General features: G+C 41.1%; 1 protein-coding gene across 1 annotated transcript; it reads left to right on the top strand.

The window, feature by feature from the left end:
* Positions 1-689: 689 nt before the first annotated feature.
* NLRP2 (NLR family pyrin domain containing 2) lies at positions 690-21113 on the top strand. The gene is made up of 11 exons (XM_046682098.1): positions 690-969; positions 2825-2869; positions 4566-4643; positions 6190-7786; positions 8509-8679; positions 10484-10648; positions 12259-12429; positions 12750-12920; positions 14624-14794; positions 18580-18750; positions 20978-21113. Exons 1-11 carry the CDS (start codon positions 690-692, stop codon positions 21111-21113), a joined length of 3156 nt encoding a protein of 1051 aa, XP_046538054.1.
* Positions 21114-22138: the final 1025 nt, after the last annotated feature.

The raw sequence follows: 22138 nt of genomic DNA, 5'->3' as shown, positions 1-22138 counted from the left end.
CAATGGGACCTTTTATTTGAATAAAGGAATGCCCACACCCACCTAATGAGGTGAGTGATGGCATACTTGTTTTTACAACTGGAAATTCAGGCTTAGGACCCTTGGCTCAAATACTCAGCTGTTAAGTGAATAGGATTTCAGATCTACGTCTGTTGAGGTCAGGAAACGACTCTTTTTAAGCAACAGTGAATTGGGAAAGTGTACTACTCAACCGTATAGTGAGTATCTGTTCAGATATTTTCAACTCAAGATCTTTGTCTAGTACTCAAGCTCCATGAACATCCTGAGATAGCTACACATCAAGTCATTCCTGAGAGCTAAAGTCATGGTTGTCATTAGCTCATTTGTCCATCAAATTTACTGAAAACTAACAGATGATCTGCTAGGTCTGGGAGATCCATCAGCACGGACTTCCTACCTACCCTCAGAGATTTTCATATTCTCAAAAAGGCCCTAGACTCTCAAATGGGAACTGCTATGTCGAGCCAAGAAGTAAGAGAGTTCTGTGTGAGTTTTACCTCTGTTGGAGAGTTTGTTCTTAAAGTAGCAAGTTAGGCAGTGAGAATAGCCCAGTTACTGGCACAGAGGCAGCCAACATTTGAGATAGGAGTAGGGATTCACTGTCTCTTTCCATTTCTTCCTTAATTCTTCTTTAATGTTGAAAGCTCAGATCCCACGTATAGGACAAGATGGTAACTTCTGGACAGCTGGATTTCAACTTGCAGCCTCTTCTGGAACGGCTAGACCAGGAGGAGTTGAGCCAGTTCAAGTCCTTGTTGAGGACCCTTTCCCTGCAAGATGAGTTACAGCACATCCCCCAGACAGAGGTAGAAGAGGCCAGTGGGAAGCAACTGGCAGAAATTCTCACCAACCGATGTCCCAGAAACTGGGTAGAGATGGTGACCATCCAGGTCTTTGACAAAATGAACCGAACAGACCTGTCTGAGAGAGCAAAGGATGAACTCAAGGGTAAGCAGAAACAAGTCCACACTGTGTCCTGGGAGGAAAGCTCTCCATGGTTTTAGAAACACAGAAATACATTGAGCCTTGGAGAAGCCACCTGTCCTGAACACAAATGCTAGATCCTCATAAAGTCCAGTGGTGTCTTTCCTGGTTCTTATATTCTAGCTACTTCTGCTCCTTCCAAGTGTTGTATATCTACCCTGTCCTCCTCACCATGCATCCCTTCTCCTGTTCAGGACAGTTTCTTTTTTTTTTCAAAGATTGTATTTTTTTCCTTTTTCTCCCCAAAGCTCCCCGGTACATAGTTGTATATTCTTCGTTGTGGGTCCTTCTAGTTGTGGCATGTGGGACGCTGCCTCAGCGTGGTTTGATGAGCAGTGCCATGTCCGCGCCCAGGATTCAAACCAAGGAAACACTGGGCCGCCTGCAGCAGAGTGCGCGAACTTAACCACTCGGCCACGGGGCCAGCCCCCAGGACAGTTTCTGAAATGTATTCACGATCCCATTCTTTCGTATGTCCTCCAAGATGTTAAATTATTATAGACCCTCTGTTTTGTTTTCAATTCCCACTTATCAAGTTTCCTTTCCCCATATGCTATGTCTGTAAACATCTCTGTCTCTCTGTCTCTCTGTCTCTCTCTGTCTCTCTGTCTCTCTCTGTCTCTCTGTCTCTCTGTCTCTCTGTCTCTCTCTCTGTCTCTCTCTCTGTCTCTCTCTCTGTCTCTCTCTCTGTCTCTCTCTCTGTCTCTCTCTCTGTCTCTCTCTCTCTGTCTCTCTCTCTCTGTCTCTCTCTCTCTCTCTCTCTCTCTCTCTCTCTCTGTCTCTCTCTCTCTCTCTCTCACACACACACACATTCAAACTCCTTCCTTCCTTTAGTTCAGCAGCACTAATAACACTTCGGGCTGGATGATCCTTATTTGGTAGGGAAGGGGCATCCTTTGCACTGCAGGATACTTAGCAGCATCCCAGCACCTCTACCCATTAGATGCTAGCAGCACACTCCCTCCACTGTGACAACCAAAAATGTCTGTAGACATGACCAAATGTCCCCTTGGGAGCAAAATCACCAAGTGGAGAAGCATGTTTTAGGCCAGTGGTTCTCAACTTTGCTGTTCTTGGGAATCTCCTGGGCAGCTTTAAAGGCACTGACATCCAGGACCTCTCACTGGAGATACTGATTTAGCTAACTGATCTGTATGCCGCCTGGCCATGGGATTCTTAAAGGCTTCCCAAATGATGCCAATGTGCTTCCAAGGTTTTAGAATGTCGTCTAGGGCTCTGCTGCCAATACAGTAGCTGCATGTGGCTATGAGCTTTTGAAACGTGCCTCGTTTGAATTCAGGTGTGCCATAAGACTAAAATAGGCACTAGCTTTTAACTGCATTGTTGTATTACTATCTCATCAATAACTCTTGTATTGATTACACATTGGAGTGATAACATTTGAGATAGTTACTGAAAACTTATGAAAAATAGTTTCATCTTTTTTTTTACCTTTATAATGTGCTTACTAGAAAATTTTTAATGACATAGGCAGCTTACTTTTGCAGCAGGCATTATATTTGTCTTGGAGAGCACTGCTCTACAGAGTTCTTTTTCTCTGTCTTTTGCTCCTCAACAAGGATATTTAAAACATCTCTACTTCCTATCCTATGATTTTTTAATTGCCAGTTTTATTCCAGCCAGGGGTCAGTTTTTAGCTTTCTTTTCCCTGTCTTCCATGGACAGGTGAGGGTTTTAGCCCCTAGCTGGCCTCTGGAGATTACAAATTTGAAAATAGCATGAAGAAACTCAGAGTTGTACACCTACAAAGGTCTTGGCTCTGAAAAGTGAAAATTTCTTCCACCTTCTCCTTTTTCAGAAGCAGCTTTGAAGTCACTTCAGGAAAATAAGCCTCCATCATTAGGTAAGTTACTTCATTTACAGCCTTTTTTTTCATATGAGACTTTGGAATCCAAGGACTGGTTTTAATTACACAAGATATGGTGCTGAGCACTAGGAATGCAAAGAAATTTAAGTCCCTATCTCTGCTGTCATCCAGGTGGGCAGTAGTAAGATAAATAAAGCTAAAATGAGGCAGTATTTATACTAGACATCAGTAAATACATGCAAATGTGGGAAAGAAAATGAGCTTTCCCTTGGAATCTGGATAAGCTGGATTTTAATCTAAGTCAAGTGTTAGCAAACCGTGGCTCCCAAACCAAATGTAGCCTGCCACATGTGTTTGTAACCCCACAAGCTAAAAATGGTTTTCACATTTTTTAAATGGTTGGGAAAAAACAAAAGAATATTTTATGCCTATGAAAATCATACAAAATTCAAATTTCAGTAAACACAAAGTTTTATTTGCACACAGCATACTTACTTGCTTTTATAATACCTATGACTGCTTTCACCCTACAAGGCAGAGATTAGTAGTTACAACAGACAGTATGGCCACAAAGCAAAAAATATTTACTATCTAGCCCTCTGCAGGGGAAAAACAAGTTTGTTAATCCTGGTCAAAAAGATTTTTGAGTTAGTGATTTTCCAACATTCTCTTCTCTTGACATCACCAATATCCTTAAAAATATGACTCGGGCTCAAGGCAGTAGTAGACTGGGGGGTGGTTTGAAAAGTGAAGCCACCACCATTCACCTAAACCCCAGAGGATCTGACTACATCTGTCAATATGTAAATACACAAATACCCTACAATGACATCCTACAATGATGTCCTACAATACATAAATGTCCTACAATGATGACCTAAATGTCAAACATCAATTGGTGGTCTAGTAGATGTGACATTTGACAAAGCTTTAAGGAATAGCACCTGCCACGAGGCTGATATTCAATCAAATGTTCTGAGTGAACTAGCACTGGAGAGTTCTTTGTTTAAAACCTTACTCTTGGCAACATGACATTGCTTCTTGTATTCTGTTACTTGCCTATGATCATTTTTCCTCAATTCTTTCAGAGCCCCTCTTCTCTCACCTAATCTTCAAAATGGATGACTGGTTGGCCATTTTTTTTCACTCAGCACACTGCTCCTAGTTGATATCACTTGGAGTCTTACCGGCTATTTATATCCTGAAGACTTTCCAAAAGATATCTTCAGACCGGCATTTTCCCTGAACTTCAGGTGCTCATATCCAGTTGCCTCCTGGATATCTTTTCAGAAGTTCCACAGACTCACCTCTTCATTATCCAATGTTGAGCTTGAAATATTTCTTCTCCCATTACGACTCCACTCTGTTCCTCTATTCCTTCCCAAGACAATGTAACTTCATCTACCTCATCAGAAACCAGGGAATTGATCCATGAAATCTTTCTGATGCCCTTAGGAAAGAGTGATTGTGTTTATGCATCCATTTCTCTCACCATGTGTTCTGAACTTCATAGGAATTCACTTGCCAGAAAAGGCATGTGAGCCTGGGATCGTGGCCTGACACACTTTAATTTTATCTGCAGTACCTCGTTAACATCCTATTTGTGTAATCTGGGCTTAAATATTGAGACCCAATTGTTGAACTTGAACTGTCTTGATGTCCTACTCTCTCCTAAACAGAAGGTTCAATACTAGCACAGTGACAAACCCATAATGTCCTCTCTTTTCTTCAGGGATCACATGGACTCAGGAATCAAAACGTGAAAACCTGGAAGAAATACAACAGCATTTAAAAGAAAAGGAGGAGCCAGGTTGGTCTTAGAACATCCACTGTTGGAGAAAGCTAAGTGGAGCATACTCTTCCTTGTTGTGCTCTCCCACTCCTTTTGGGAACTCCATCTCTCTAAAACCTCATTTTCTCCACTACTTAATAATCACCAATTGTCTCATGGAGAATGCCTTCCTCCTTTATGTAAGAATAAAGGGGGAAAATGAACATTGGAGAGAATTCAGTTCATAGAACTTCATATGAAACTAGTTCTTAAAAATTAGGAGTACATTGTATAGAGTTTCTCTTAGATTTTTCAATTTCAGATACTCAGACGACTTTAACAATATCAACTCACAGATGAGAAAATTGAGACCTGTTGTAGGTAGGTGACTCGCCTTGACTGATGTTGTGGTTAGTTTAACATTAGTCTTTCTCTCAAGTCTTCCTGGTAGTATTTTTTAAATGGTTTTGTTGAAGTACAATTTATGTATTATAAACTTCACTCATTTTAAGTGTACTGTTAATAACTTTTAGTAAATTTACAGAGTTTTGTAACTATCACCACTATCAATTTTACAACACTTCCCAAAAGATCCCTCACGTTCATATGTAGTCACTCCCTGATCTCTGTCCCCCACTTCCAGGAAATCATTAATCTACTTTGTCCTCTAGATTTGCCTTTTCTGGACATACGTGGTCTTTGTGTCTGTCTTCTTTCACTTAGCGTATTGTTTTTGAGGTTCATCCATGTTGTTGCATGTATCATGAATTCATTCCTTTTTAATACTGAATAATATTTCATTGTATGGATATACCGCATTTGGGTTGCCCATTCATCAATGGATAGACATTGAATTGTTTCTACTTTTTGACTGTCTTGAATGATGCTGCCATGAGCGTTCATGTGCAAGTCTTTGTGTAGACATATTTTTATTTATCTTGGGTAGATACTTAGAGTTGTCTGGTATTCCAGACAGTTGGCACTCCACTACTTGTTTACTCAAACACTTGGGTGACTGTAATGTGTTGAGACTATTATGGTGAAGATCTATGCCCTGACCTCCTGGTGCTTGTTCTAGTCCAGTGGAAAAGATAGACAAGTAGTTTCGATAAATCATTTGAGTTTAGATAGAGCAAGTACTTCTTGTGATGACTCTATAGGATAGAGACATGTAACTTGATTTCAGGAGTCATTTGCTCTGTTCATCTCTATAAACCCAGCCATTGCACTTCCCAGCACATATTGTGGTCAAAGAACTCAGATTAGATTCTTGGACACCTCAGAGCCTGCTTTCACATCATATTTCTGATAAAAGAAGTACACCTATTTTTGCGTCAAGCTCACTTTAATTTGTATTATGCAGAGCTTACACCAGTACAGAAAGAGGACATCACAAACTCAGGAGAAGCAAAAGAAGGGTTGGAAGGAGAAAATCCAGGTCTGTATCATATCTTCCTGGAGTGAGTTTGCTGTCAGCTGATTCTTCATAAACCTCACTTCTTTTTTTCCTTTCCTACTTAAAGTATTTTTTTCCTATTGAATAACCGACTCTATCCTGTCTATTTCCTACCTCATATCACTGAAGGTAAACAAGATAAATATAGAAGTATAATGAAGAAGAAGTTCTGTCAAATTTGGGAGAAGAACTTTTGGCCTGGAGCCAGTGAAAACGTCCATATTGTCACCCAGAGATATGAGACTCTGATCCCATTCTGTAATCCTAAAATGCTTACAGGGCCATTTCCACACACGGTGGTGCTACATGGTCCTGCAGGCATTGGGAAAACCACACTGGCAAAGAAGTTGCTGCTGGACTGGACACAGGACAACCTCGCAGAAACATTTAATGCTGCCTTCTATCTCAGCTGTAAGGAACTCAACCACAAGGGGGCGTGCACTTTTGCAGAGCTGATATCTAAGAACTGGCCAGATTTGCAGGATGCCATTCCGGAGATCTTTGCCCAAGCTCAGAAAGTCCTGTTCATCATCGATGGTTTCGATGAGCTGAGAGTCCCCTCGGGGGCACTCATCCATGACATGTGTTGTGACTGGCAGAAGCAGAAGCCAGTGCCTGTCCTCTTGGGGAGTTTGCTGAAGAGAAAAATATTACCCAAGGCCACTTTGCTGATCACTACTCGACCCGGGACTCTGAGAGAGCTCCGGCTCTTGGTTGAACAGCCACTCTTCATAGAAATAGAGGGGTTCTTAGAGCTGGACAGAAAGGCCTATTTCTTGAAACACTTTGAAGAGGAGGTCCAAGCACTGAGAGCTTTTGACTTGATGAAGAGCAATGCAGCTTTATTCCACCTGGGCTCAGCTCCTGCTGTGTGCTGGATCGTCTGCACCTGTATGAAACTGCAGATGGAGAAGGGAGAAGACCCCGCCCCAACTTGCCAAACCATCACATCACTGTTCCTGCATTTCCTCTGCAGCCAATTCACATCACCTCCTGGCAGCTGCCCCGGTCCATTCCTCCAAGTTCCAGTGACAGCTCTGTGTCTCCTGGCTGCTGAGGGCATATGGACACAGACATCTATGTTTGATGGAGAAGACCTCGAGAGACTTGGGGTAAAGGAGTCTGACTTCCATCCTTTCCTGGACAAGAATATCCTCCAGAAGGGCAAAGACTGTGAGGGCTGCTACTCCTTCATCCACCTCAGCATCCAGCAGTTTCTTGCTGCCTTGTTCTATGTTCTGGAGAGAGAGGAGGAAGAAGATGGGAATAGCTGCAGGTGGGACATTGGGGGTGTGCAGAAGCTGCTCTCCAAGGAAGAAAGACTCAAGAACCCCAGCCTGACCCACATGGGGTACTTCTTATTCGGCCTATTGAATGAAAAGAGAGCCAGGGAGCTGGAGACAACTTTTGGCTGCCACGTGTCATTGAAGATCAAGCAGGAATTACTCGAATGCAGAGTGAAGTCCACTGAGAATAAACCCTTATCAGTGACAGAAATGCAGGAGGTTTTGTACTGTCTTTACGAATCTCAAGAGGAGCAGCTTGTAAAGGATGCAATGGCCCACATCAAGGAAACATCCTTGCATTTGAAAAATAAAATGGACATCATACATGCATCATTCTGCCTCCAGCACTGTCGAAACTTGCAGAAAATTTCACTGCAGGTAGAAAAGGGAGTATTCCTGGAGAATGATACTGCATCGGAATCAGACACTCAGGTTGAGAGGTAAGAACTCTGATTTTTTTTTCTTTTTTTTTTTACTCTACTAGCTCTGCCTATCTTCAGCCTCACTCCATGCTCCATTAGGAAGAGGACAGAGTCTCCTGTCCCCTCCTGCTTAAAGTCAGTATTATCCCTCGTGAGAACTTTCATTCTGCCAACTTAACACTCAAGGCAGGAGGTATACCGATGATGTATACTGCTCTCAATGTTTTACCAATGACATGCTTAGAATTTTTTTTTTTAAAGATTTTTTTATTTTTTCCTTTTTCTCCCCAAAGCCCCCCGGTACATAGTTGTGTATTCTTCGTTGTGGGTTCTTCTAGTTGTGGCATGTGGGACGCTGCCTCAGGGTGGTCTGATGAGCAGTGCCATGTCCGTGCCCAGGATTCGAACTAACGAAACACTGGGCCGCCTGCAGCGGAGCGCGCGAACTTAACCACTCGGCCACGGGGCCAGCCCCGATATGCTTAGAATTTTAACTTATTCTAACCCTTTCATTAGACTGTTGTGGAGGAAGTTTAAGTTCTTTATCCAGTGATATGACTTGGGAAATGAGTTTTCTGATAGTGGTGCTAAGTGAGTAAATCATCCAATGTTTAAAGTTAAACTTATTTATTAGGGGTGTATGCCCATAAGAACTCTAAATACCTTCATGATGAGGGACAAATGTTAGTTTTCTCTCCAGCAATATTTGGTAAATTCCCTCCTTTGTCTCTTCCCTGTAGGTTCCAGAATGATGAACACGTACTTCCTTTCTGGATGGGTCTTTGTTCCATATTTGGTTCCAACAAGAATCTGATATTTCTGGACATCAGTCAGAGCTTTCTTAGTACCTCATCAGTGAAGATTCTTTGTGAAAAAATTGCCTCTGCTACCTGTAATCTCCAGAAAGTGGTGTAAGTAGAAGCTAACCCCTGGATTAAAACCCCAAGGGCATGACAAAGCTGCTGACGTTTTTAATATTGGAGCGATATTTGAATTCCTGTTCCAGACTCCAACCAGGTGCTCAACACAAGGAACTGAAATGGTCCAGTCCTTAAATTTGTCTACTGAGAGAATCACATAAAGTAATTTTTCCAATTTTTTATTGTTTGAAAAATATGCATAACATAAAACCATCTTAACCATTTTCATTGACATATTTTACATTCACATTGTTGTACAACCATCACCACCATCCATCTCCATAACTCTTTTCATCTTGCAAAACTGAAACTTTGTCCCCATTAAACAATAATTCCCCATGACACTTTCTGCCTAGCCCCTGGCAACTACCATTCTATTTTTTTTATAAAGTGATTTTCATACAATGTGAAATATGGTTTGGATGTCTACAAAGTACCACGAAGAAAATGAAGATCCTGGAGGCAGTTTTAATACTATTATGACAAACATAGGGCTTGCGTAGAGCAGGATTTCTCAACCTGTGCTGACATTTTGGGCTGTATATTTCTTTGTTGGAGGGGTGCCTGACCTGTGCATTGTAGGATGTTTAGGGGCATCCCTGGCCTTTACCTTCTGATGCCAGTAGCAGCCACACACCCCCAGATGTGAGAACCAAAAACGTCTCAGACATTGCCAAGTGTCCCCAGGGGGTACAAAATCACCCCTGACTGGGCACCACTTACGTAGAAATGGTAGCAATGTGCCAAGACAGGCCTGAGAACTGAGCAGTAAAATTCACTTGGGCTGGATATGTGTCTGTTTGGATATGATTTTAAAAATAATATGTAGTTGAATAAAGTTGGAAAGAAAAGCTGAGGCTAAGAAACACCAGAAAAAGGTAATTTACATAACTTAAATGCTTATATTCAGAACAGAGTGTGCTTTTGCCATGTAAGACAGTATGTCAGAGTCTTCCTGGACCTGAGGCTCGTTTATGTGGATAGTGTGCTGAGAAAGACCTGCAAGCTTAAATTTGAGCAAGTTGGAATGCGGGGAGAAGAATAAACACGATTCATCAGCTAAGTGAGTTTTTATTTCAAGGAGACCTTCTCAAACTGCAGATATCTCTTCTTTCTCAACGTAGAGAAATAAGAGCTCTTGCCCACTTAGGGATACATGTGATCCCCACTCTAAATGCAAGAGCATTCCTTAGAGTCAAAGCATTCAGCAGGAAATAGTGCCAGTGAAATGTGTCCATGGGTGACACTTCAGGGAAGAGAGTTACCACCCTTCCTTATTTTTCACAAAAAGCCATAGAAGAACAGCTTTTGTCTGAAACAACTGTTGATGACCAACTTCGCTTCTGTGAAAGTCTGAGATGACTAGAGATTGGGGCTTCTAATAGTTTCTGAGGTGAGGTGTTGGCCAAGCGGTACAAAGTTTCACTTATGCAAGATGAACAAGGTCTGGAGACCTAATGTAGGGCAATGTGACTACAGTTAACAACACTGTAGTGTGCACTTCAAATTTGCAGAGTTGATCTTAAGTGTTCTTAACCCAAAAGAAAAAAAAGAAAAATATGTGAGGTAATAGACATGTTAATTCACTTGATTGTGGCGATGATGTCACAAGGTAACCATATATCAAAACATTGTCATACACCTTAAATATATACAGTTTTTACTTGTCAGTAATACCTCAATAAAGATGAAAAATTAGTCTGTAAAGTTTAAATATATCTCAGTCCTATGTTTCTACTTACATGCAATATAGAAATAGAAACTCAAGATCTCACCTTTGTTTTCTTTTCCCTAGCCTCAAAAATATTTCCCCAGCTGATGTTTATCAAAACTTCTGCATCACTTTTGGTGGTCACAAGACTCTGACGCATCTCACACTTCAAGGAAATGACCAGGATGATATGTTCCCCTCATTGTGTAGCGTCTTGAGGCACCCAAAATGTCACCTACAATATCTCAGGTATATCTCACCATCACTGAAAACCTTCAGCATATAAACAGATCTGCCACAAGCCTATACAACAATTCTGTGTAAATTAGAAAAAATAATCCCTTACTCTGCTGGAAATAGTACTGTTCAGGGCACATGTCCCAGAATAGAAAATGGGCTGGAGTTTAGTTTCCACTTATGTTGATCAATGAACAACCTGGACAACCAAACATAACAGCCCTGAATCCAAAGAAACTCCCAGAAATTGGATATCATCTTCTATCAGAGACATTTTGTGTATAGTTCATGTTTCTCCTCTATCGTGATTCAGAATACCAGCTACTGGCCTCATCTTTCCAGGCAAGGACACTTCAGGAGCATCAGGTTTTCCCTTTCCTTGTACTCCCTCTGGGTTGAGAGATCTCCCCTTGGGAAATTCTCCTCATGGTTGCTCTGGTGATGATTATCCTCACTCCTCACTTGACCACATTTGAGTACTAACAGGAACACAGTTTAAGGTGATCAGTTGGTCTCAAATTGTGGCTCTGCCTCTACTGATACAATCTTGGACTATTTAACTAGCTCTCCTCTCCACCAGTTGAATGGAATAACGCACATCTCAAAGGACTTGAGGATTGAATGAAACCAAGTCTGAGCACATATGGATTCAATAGTAGCTGCTATCCTTGTCGACAATTCCTAATGACCTTCCTTTCTTCTTCCTGTGGGGATGCATGTGGGGAAAATAAACTGTGTGATTTGAAGATTTGGGTTACTAATTTGTTTCTCAGTGAACACCAAAAATGGGAGGAGTAGGCTCCATATGAGTTTGGCTTATTTCATTGGAAGCAATTAACATTCTACTTCGTGCCCCAATCGCTAGTTAATTTTGGTTCCCCAATTATTGTTTAGACTCTAAGAGAAGAAAGTGTTTTAGCTGAATTTTAGCTATGTGGCACATATCCCACTTGGCGCTTCATGTGAGTTATCAACTTTAAACACTCAACGTGAGGATATGACTTATTTCCAACTTAAAGATGGAAATGAGGTTTAACAAAGTTAAGTAACTTGACTACATTTTCATATATAGTAAATGGCAAAATCAGGGTTGTTTTAGAAACCTCACCCCAAAGGCCAAGATGATATACATAATATTCCATGAAGTTCCATTTTCCCATGATAAGAACTTCTATCTCCAGGAATAGAATATGGGTGCCATGTTGCATGCTAGGCTTGATTGACTGGATTTCTAAATAAGTAGTTCTCAACATGTGGTCTCCAGACCAGCAGTGGCTGCACCACCTGGGAACTTGTTAAAATTCAAATTTCTGGGTCTCACCAGGATCTTCTGAATCAAACTTTTGGTGTATGGTCCAGGAATTTAACACATCTTCCAAAAGATCGCAGGACACCTTCAAACTAGATCACTAGACTCTACATCTGGAGCTCCTGAGGATTTGCATTTCTAGCTGGTTGCCAGAGGATGCCAATGCAGCTGGTCCAGGGACCACACTTTGGCAACCACTGCTCCAGATAATTTGGTCCCGGGAGTAGCATAATGGAGAGGAGTGAGAGATGAAACTAGAGACGATTCTCCATTGTTTGTTCTCAACAATGACTTGTTCCAATTTCTCCTGCAGTTTGGTATCTTGCTCTGCCACCACCCATCAATGGGCTGATCTCTCCTCCTCCCTCGAAATCAACCAGTCCCTCACATGCCTGAACCTCACAGCAAACGAGCTTCTGGATGAGGATGCCAAGTTGCTGTACATGACTCTGAGACACCCAAAGTGCTTCCTGCAGAGGTTGTCGTAAGTGTCTCCTCTCTTCCCTGGAGCATCTCCGTTTTTTTACCTGGGGCCACATAGAGAAAAGCAACGATAACTCCTGGATTTTCTGGGCAACTTGTCTGGAAGATCTTACGGATGTTGACACTTGGTTCCCATTTTTGGTCCCAAGCAGATGTCTCATTCATCTTATTCTTCTCTCATCCTTGGTCCTTCATGACTGTAAACACTAGCACATGACTGAGCACATAACAAGAAAGGCTGTAGGGGCAGACTCTAGCAATTGCAAACAACCAAGAAAGTTGGGTTCTCACCATCTTACCACTTGTGTGGTGCTTTTGCAGGTTAGAAAACTGTCACCTTACAGAAGCCTCTTGCAAGGAACTGTCTTCTGCTTTGATTGTCAACCAGAGGCTGACACACCTGTGCTTGGCAAAGAATGCTCTCGGAGATGGAGGGGTGAAACTTCTGTGTGAGGGTTTGAGTTACCCCGAATGTCAACTACAGACCCTGGTGTAAGTCCCTGCTGGCTCTGTGTGTGTGCACGTGCACACATACTGGATTCAAGTAGGACAGCTGCAAGCATTTAATAATCCCTCTGAATATACCAAATGTGATACTGATGGTTAGATCTGATGAGACCTGGGAGAGGGTGATAGAACAAATACAAGAAGTGGTGTCAATATTCTATAGGCATTTGGGGGGTGTAGCTGGTTTCCAGGTTTGATATTTTTAACGTGTGTTCTGGGAACTATGTAACAAACTCTACGTGTATTTCAGTATGCGTGGAGTTAATATTCGCCAACGAGCTCAGTATAATCCTCCTGTTAATACTAAAATCATAGGACAGATTTTTAGAAAGGAATGGGGCTTCACTGAGGGTTTCTATTCATAGATCCTATTCAGCGTTAAAATCTCTGGTGGTCTTGCTTACAAAATTGCCTTCGATGGTTAGTAATTGTCTGCTTTTCCTATAAACTAGTTTTAATCTAGGATATGCCTTAAGGCACCCAGTCTCTGAAAACCACTCACTCACTTAAAATTTCATGACGTATTTAGTTCATGGTTGAAGAGAGGTAAAAGGAAAGGCTTTTCCCCACTGGCTAAGCCCCCAAACACTAAAATAATATACGGTTCCCTATGGAATAAGATGCTCCCCAGCCACTAGCCCTAAATTCACATCAATTTACGTTAGAAGTTGCTGCCATCCAAGGCATCAAAAAAGAAAAACAAAATAGTGATGGTCAACACCTATTAAGCCCCTAATATGTGCCAGACACTACACTAAAGTCTTGCCAAGATTATTTCATTGAATCCTCCCAGACTTATAAAACCCTCATCTCTCCCAGTTTGCAGATAAGAAAACTGAGACTTAGACAGTGAACCTCACCAACTGGCATCCCTGTAGACAGTGTGAATCTCAGGAAACATAGGTCAAGTCCTTTTCTTTCTAAACCTCAACTCAGTTTTTTAAATCTATGCCCCTATTTTGCTAAATTGTCAAAACTTAATTTGCTGGGGCCTTCCTCTATTACCCCGTAGTCATCAAAGTTTCGATAAATTTACAAACTACCAAACCATAGGCATGTATGCTGGCTCCTCTCAGACCATGTGGGTCACCCTCAAATCTGTTGTCCATTCCTATTGTCCCTCCAGGTCCTATGGTCCTCATCTTGGGGAACACGGGTGCTGAGGCTGCCTGTGGTCCCATATCCCTAAATACATCACATGACCACCACTCCCTAGGGTCTGGCCATGTCACAGGGACATTTGTGGAAGCCAAGGCCTATATAATCACTTAGAGCTCATGAAAATTAAAAGGCAGCTGTGTTGGTCTTCTATTGCTGCTGTAACAAATTAATGTAAACTTACTGGCTTAACACAATTTTATAGTTCCGTAAGTCAGAAGACCAATACACATCTTACTGGGATAAAACCAAGGTGTCAGCAAGGCTGTGGTCCTTTCTGAAGACTGTAAGAAGGAATCCATTCATTTATTCGTTCAGGTTGTTGGCAGAATTTGGTTCTCTGTGGTTGTAGGACTGAGGTCCCTGTGCCCTTGGCTGCAAACTGAGAGCCAGCCTCATCTCATGATTTCATTTCCATGTCTCCAGGCTTATCTAAAACCTGTGGCTTGAGGTCAACGATCATGGTTTTGGTGCATCTCACCAGTGAGGGACTAACAAGGTTTTTTTTTCTCCACGTGATTGATTTCTAGGCTATGGTACTGCAACATAACCAGTGATGGTTGCAATCATCTCTCAACGCTTCTCCAACAAAATTCAAGCCTTATGCACTTGGATCTGGGGCTGAATCACATAGGAATTATTGGACTTAAGTTTCTGTGCGAGGCTTTGAAGAAACCACTGTGTAATTTAAGATGTCTATGGTAAGTTATGTTTTTCTGAACTTTAATCTGTATCTGAAATGAAATGTTATTGGAGCAAATCTCTCCAGCTCTAATACCAAGGATGGGAATAAATTCAGTGGAGTATTTTAAAAATCCACTAGGATGGCATTTTTCAAAAAGTTTTTTTTCAAGATCCCCAAATTCCTAGGGAACCACAAAAGACCTCAAATAGCCAAATCAACCCCGACAAAAAACAACAAAGCTGGAGGCATCGCACTTCCTGACTTCAAACTATATTACAAAACTATAGTAATCAAAACAGTGTGGTACTGGCATAGAAACAGACAAACAGACCAGTGGAACAGAATAGAGAGCCCAGAAATAAACCCCCACATATATGGTCAACTACTTTTTGGTAAGGGTATCAAGAATACTCACTGGGGATAGACAGTCTCTTCAATAAATGGAAAAGAACTCTCCACATGCAAAAGATTGTAATTGAACCCTTACACCATACACAAAAATTAACTCAAAATGGATTAAGGTACTTAAACATAAGACCTAAAACCTTAGAACTCCTGAAAGAAAACACAGGGCAAAAGCTCCTTGATGTTGGCCTTGGCAATGATTCTTTTTGGAAGTGAAACCAGAAGCACAGGCAACAAAAGCAAAAATAAACAAGTGGGATTTCATCAATCTAAATATCTTCTTATACCAAAGGAAACAAAAAATGAAAAGACAACCTACGGTATGGGTGAAAATATTTTCAAACCATATATCTGATAAGGAGTTAATACCCAAAATATATAAGGAATTTACACAACTCAATAGCAAAAAAAATAGGGACTGACCCCGTGGCTGAGTGGTTAAGTTCATACGCTCCGCCTTCAGTAGCCCAAGGTTTCACTGGTTCGCATCCTGGGCGCGGACATGGCACTGCTCATCAGGCCATGGTGAGGCAGTGTCCCACATGCCACAACTAGAAGAACCCACAACTAAAAATATACAACTATGTACTGGGGGAATTGTGGGAGAAAAATCAAGGGAAAAAAAAGAAGATTGGCACCTGAGCTAACAACTGTTGCCAATCTTAAAAAAAAAAAATAGCAAAAAAATCAAATTAATGGGAAGAGGACCTGAAAAGACTTTTTTCTAAAGTATATAAACAAGTGGCCAAAATGTACATGAAAAGGTGCTCAGCATCACTGATCATCAGGGAAATGCAAATCAAAACCACAGTGAGATATCACCTCACACCAGCTGGAATGGTTATTGTCAAAAAGACAAGAGATAACAAGTGTTGGTGTTGTGTACTGTTGGTGAGAAGGAAAATTGGTGCAACCACTAAGAAAAACAGTATGGAATTCCTCAAGAAATTGAAAGTAGAAACACCATATGATCCAGCAATTCCACTTCTGGGTATTTATCCAAAGGAAATGAAAGCAGGATCTCAAAAAGATATCTGCACTCCCCTGTTCATTGCAGCGTTATTTACAGTAGTCAAGATATGGAAACAACCCAAGCATCCATCAACAGATGAATGGATAAAGAAGATGTGATATACACATACAAGAGAATATTATTCAACCATGAGACAGAAGAAAATCCTTCTATTTGCGACAACATGGGTAAAACTTGATGGCATTATTCTAAGTGAAATAAGACAGTCAGAGAAAGACAAATGCTGTAGGATATCACCAATATGTGGAATCTAAAAAAGCTGAACTTACAGAAGCAGAGAGTAGAATGGTGGTTACCAAGGCCTGGGAGATGGGAGAAATGGGGAGACACTGGCCAAAGGGAACAAAGTTCCAGATAGAAGATTAACAAGTTCTGGGGATCTAATGTACAGCATGGTGATTATAGTTAATAATACTGTGTTATCTACTTGCTAAAAGAATAGATATTAAATCTTCTCACCACAAAAAAAAAAAGGTAATTATGCGTTGGGTTGGAGGTATTAACTAATGGTGTGGTGGCAATCATTTTACAATATATAATCGTATCAATTCAACACACACTTTGAATTCACACAATCTTATGTGTCAATTATATCTCAGTAAAGATTAAAGAAAAACTCCAGCAACCTCTATTTTTCAACAACAAAAAATAAGGAAAATTTGCTAAAAGAGTAGATCTCAAGTGTTCTCACCACAAATAAAAAATGGTAACTGTGTGAGGTGATGGATGTGTTAATTAACTTGATTGTGGTAATCATTTCACAATGTATATGTATATTAAATCATCACATTTTATAGCTCAAATACATATAATTTTCATTTGTCAATTATACCTCCATAAAGCTGGGGGAAAAAATTCACTGCAACGGTTAAAGGAATAGCTTCTAGTCTGGGTCATCCAAAGACCAGCAGTGAAAAATTTTGAGGATGAAATGCCACAAGGCAACCAGAAGAAGCCACTGATGTCCCAGCTCCCCAGCTTCAGAGAGGTAGGAATTAGACGCTGAACCAGAAAAGGCTGCCTCCACGAGCAGATAAATGGCCTCACCTCAGTTCTGTCTCACAATGCCGTGTGAGTTAGGTTCCATCAGTCAGATGCACTTGAATCTGGAACCCTACCTGTGAAGGACTCTCAAAGAATAACTGGTTTTCTGCCCTCTACAGTACAAGAAGTTATAGCGGAGGAGTAGAGGTCAGTGTCTCTTGCATTGTAGAAATGCTGGTAGCTTTGAAAATCCCTATGCCCGGGCTGTACTCCAGACCACTCAAATCAAGATCTCCAAATGTAATACCCAGACAACGACATTTTTCAAGCTCCCGGCATGACTGAAATTTGTGATGGTGAGGATGCCAAGTGAGCAATCCTCGGAATCGCAGGTAGAGGACCACTGGTTGTTACCATCCATGGTACGTACGTGTTTGCAGGAGAGTGGTAGTGTTAATGGTGATGGGGGCTCTCTTAATCAAGTGCACTACTGGCATAGGGAAGGACGGCTGCCCTTTATCCAGCCAGCTATGACTTCCTGACTGTATGATCTCAGCTATACATTCTAGGGAATAGAGTTAGTTGCGTCCATCAGAAAAGTTTGTTATAATAATGAAATATGTATGCATGTTATTCAACAATGTGCCAGGGGGTATGCTCAATGCTTGGTATTATATTTAGCCTCTTCTAAATCCTGGAGTGAATGCAAATATATGACCTCTTCCCTTCTCCTATGTGTGTGTGTGTGTATGGGTGTGTGTGCATATATATGCATATATATGCAAGAATTGTCAACATTTGTATGACCCTTATTTGTCTGTCTTCTGCCCATTTGACAACTCCAGGTGGAAGAAAGCTTTGTCCTCGATAGTGCACTCATCTAACATCCAACTTGACACTTCCCTTGGAATTCAGATAGGCGGAATCTCGATGTCTGTCCAAAACTGAGTTGCTCTTTTTCCCTGCCTAAAGCTGCTGCTTCTGCAGCTCAAAAAAAAAGATTATTTTATTTACTCAGAACAAAATCCTTCGTGTGTCATCTTTTCTTCCTTTTTCCTTTCAAATATTGAGTCTGTTCCTTTGTGAAATCCTCTACCCTGGTCTCTCTATCGTTCATTCTCTTCACCCTCTCAGGTCGTCTTGACCATTGTAGTGGGCACCCCTAGCTACTCCCTTTACCTCTTGCCCTTCATAACCTTTATTGGATATGGCACACTGTTTATTGGGTATGGCATCTGTTTCCTATTACTAGATGAGCTCTGAGGGCAGAAGTGTTGTTCACTGTTGGATCCTCAAACCCAAGAGTGTGCCTGGCATATAGGATGGTATCCATAAGCGTTGTTTGAATAAATGAATTAATTTTTGTGTTTCACCTATAGGTTGTGGGGATGCGCCATCACTCCTTTCAGTTGTGAAGACCTCTCGTCTGCCCTCAGCAGCAACCAGAACCTGACCACTCTGGACCTGGGCCAGAATTCCTTGGGGTACAGTGGAGTTAAGGTGCTGTGTGATGCCTTGAAACTTCAAAGCTGCCCCCTCCAGACACTCAGGTATGATCCTCCTACACCCCTACAGTGTTCTTTCCATGATAGAAGGTTTGGAAGAAGCACAAATGACAGGAATTTGTTGTCGACATCTATGGCTTACGTTCAGCTGTCATCCATTGATGTTTTGTCACCAGGTAGCCCACCCATTGATTCCTTCTGTTGCTTTGACAGGTAAGATGAGTCTAAAACTCAACCTGAAACCAAGAAGCTGGATTGGCAGCTTTTCTAAGTGAAGGAGAGTTATGGCAGCCAGCCACAGTCGTGTTAAGGAAATCAAACTGCAGCTCTCCCATGATATTTTTGGAAAGAGTCTGTTTTCAGGCTGTGTTGGTTACAGAGGTCTAGCAGGTCGACGTCAGCCTTAGAAACATGTTTTCTGGAATGAACCTGCTGTCTGATGAGATTAGTCTGTGAGCAGACTAGTCTGGGAGCTATCACCAATTGGCTCTCATCTCCATGCTCATTGGAGCAAGTTGTCATTGAGTTCTGTTGCTTACTTGCTAGCATGGCAACAAAGAACCAGAAAACTCTTCCTAGCAGTGTGGAAACTCCTTTAAATTCTCAGATGCAACATGACAACTGATGGCTTAAAACGATAATTATGTAGAAGAAGCAGATTATATATTTATTTAACATCAATCTCAGGCCCTAAGATAACTTGATGATCAAAAGAAGAGATATGTGGACACTAAAGTTTTTTCTTTTCCTGACCCCTTTCTTGTGAGTTAGCCCTCTCACTTTAGATAATATTGGTGAGTTTCAATCGAGGTAAAATCCCCACAAAGAAAACATTGGAGCTGTTTCTTTAGACCAGCCAGTCAGACGTTCTTTACTGGTCTTTGAATTTCAGGATGAGTGATTCAAGGGGAGGACGGCTTCTTCCTGAATCATAGATCCTAGAAAGTCACGGAGCCCCTGGACCTGCCATTTCAGAATTTGGATTTTTGTTCTTTCATTCTATAAGCTACCCCATATCCTTCTGAGAAGCTCTTTTAAGTTAACTATTGTCATTTTCTCTTGCTTGCAGAGAAAGAAACCTAACGGCGCACCTCAATCTCAGAGCAACACATTTATATCTTCTGGTGTGCACCTTCCATTTCTGATTCCTTCAACACTTTTGTCCAGACACAGATCTGCTGCAGGAACTAGTTTTGTGCTTCTACCGTAGACCATGACCAACCTCTGACAATCGTGAATAAACACACTTATGTTTGACCTTGGAGGGTCATGTTTAAGCTATTTTGAAGCTAGTTAGCTCTTACTTTAGCCAAAGCTATTTTGTTGGCTGTTTTGATATACATAGCCATTGTGAAATGATTACAACAATCAAGCTAATTAATACACCCATCATCTCTCATAGTTAGCTTTTGTGTGTGTGGTGAGAACACTTAAGATCTCTGCAAATTTCAAGTATATAATACAGTATTGTTAACTGTCATTAGGCTGTACATTAGATCTCCAGAACTTATTCATCTTATAACTGAAAGTTTGTTGCATGGATGTATTGTGAGTCTCGAGCAACAGAACAAAAATCAACTAATATGCTAGTAAAACCAGGACTACAGTGCCAGCAAGAAACATGGCAGCTAATATCCTTAGTCTCTTATTTTTATACATATTTTGCTTTAATTATTCCCTCTCCTGTCTTGATCCCCATTTCCACATGCACGTGGCTGAATAAGGTTACTAAAAGGTGAATCCTAGAAATGAGGCTGCTGTCTATCAACGTAGGTCAAATAAAGCATGGTAGTTAGCTAGTATCATATAGCCAAGGGGGATAAAAAGCTCATCCAACTGACTTGGTTCAAGTGTGTATGTCTCATCCTGAGTCCACCAAGTAGTAGGAGAAGTTGTCAAAGTGAGTTGTGGAGTAGGTATCATATAACTGGAGCTGTATTACAAATATGGAGCTATATCACAGATTCCATATTGCAATTCCCTATTGCATAGTGCAATCCCATATTGCACACCAACTATGATTTGATAATCACCCAAGACCATTCAAGCATCCAAAACTACTACATCCAAAATGGCTTTATACCATTACAGTGTTAACCTGATATCTTTTTTCCCTACCAAGTCAATACGGAACTCTACTTTGCAGCATAGAATAATCAACAAAGATGGCCCCTGCTCTGCAAATCCCTAAAGCATGAGATTTGCAGGCACCTGGGTGTTTGGAATGAATCTCCTTGAAGCAACAAACATTTTTTTTCCATTGTACCCCCAGGTTGAAGATAGATGAATCTGATGCTCGAATCCACAAGCTACTAAAAGAAATCAAAGACAGCAACCCACAACTGACTATTGAGAGTGATCAAGACCCAGAAAATAACAGACCTTCTTCCCGTGACTTCATTTTCTGAATCCCCTTGGAGTTATTCCTTCTCCAATAAAGTTATGAATCTTCAAGGTGGTGGTGAACTTCCTATGAGCCTTCTCAGTGGTCCTAATTTCTGGGCCAGACGTTATTTTAGCCATGGTTGTGCCTGTGGCTTACGTAAACATGCACAAGTCACTTAACTCTGTTATGAATGAAGTGTCTGTATCTTGAGTATATTGAGAGAAATAAAGGTAGGAGCATTCATGAGTGTCATTGTATTTATTAATGGATTCTGACCAAACTTAGAAAAAAGATATTTTATTTGAAGGGAACTTAGTCGAGGGGGTGGTGTGGGGAGGTTAGGGATGGAAATGTCTGTGATCACTTTGATTTCTGTTTACCTTGCCGGTCATTGCCCTGTTGTGGTATTTCTTGACCTGCATGGATAACTGTCTGAGAAATTTTCCTCATCAGATTATTACTCCTACAAGTCTCACAATATTCTGTAGCACTCTTAGGTGCTTCAATGAAGCACATATATTATCATGTCGTTGCTCTGATTAGCTTTCTAATAATTCCAACTATTCTTACAGAAAACATCATGGTATGCATAGCTCTTCCTGATAGAGTCCCCAATATGTCTTTGTGACAGACAGAATCCCAAAATTCCTTAAGGAAATAGTGTAAGTAAGAATTACCTTTTCTAAGTACTAATTTTTAAACTTTTCTTCCAATTCTCCTCCTTTCTCCTATTTCTTCATTGGGATCCATTAGTTCATCACTCTCACCAAATACACCACATTCCCACACATCACCTTTAAACCATCCTATAACAAGCTCCATCATTTCAGCGATGTCATTGCACACACTGTGGGCTCCTGGAGTTTCCTGTAAGTTTCCTTCTGTCCTCGTCTCAAGGCCTCTTGTTCAGCTGGATGTAGGTCATTCCTAGAGAATCTTCCTTCTAAGATTCTAAGGGGTGAATGCCTTTAGTGGTAGTGTGTGGGGTTGTTAAAAGAAATAGAGGCACACAATTCCTCTTAAAAAGCTTGAAAAGAATTTAGATGT

Source organism: Equus quagga, chromosome 13, assembly GCF_021613505.1.
Source record: "Equus quagga isolate Etosha38 chromosome 13, UCLA_HA_Equagga_1.0, whole genome shotgun sequence".
In the NCBI taxonomy this organism is placed as follows: domain Eukaryota; kingdom Metazoa; phylum Chordata; class Mammalia; order Perissodactyla; family Equidae; genus Equus; species Equus quagga.
This window is presented reverse-complemented; position numbering and strand designations above follow the sequence as displayed.

Coding starts and splice junctions, on each gene's coding strand:
- NLRP2 (XM_046682098.1), top strand. CDS start 690: ATGGTAACTTCTGGACAGCTGGATTTCAACTTGCAGCCTCTTCTGGAA. Junction 7,787..8,508: donor TCAGACACTCAGGTTGAGAG/GTAAGAACTCTG, acceptor TCTTCCCTGTAG/GTTCCAGAATGATGAACACG. Junction 12,921..14,623: donor TGTCAACTACAGACCCTGGT/GTAAGTCCCTGC, acceptor ATTGATTTCTAG/GCTATGGTACTGCAACATAA.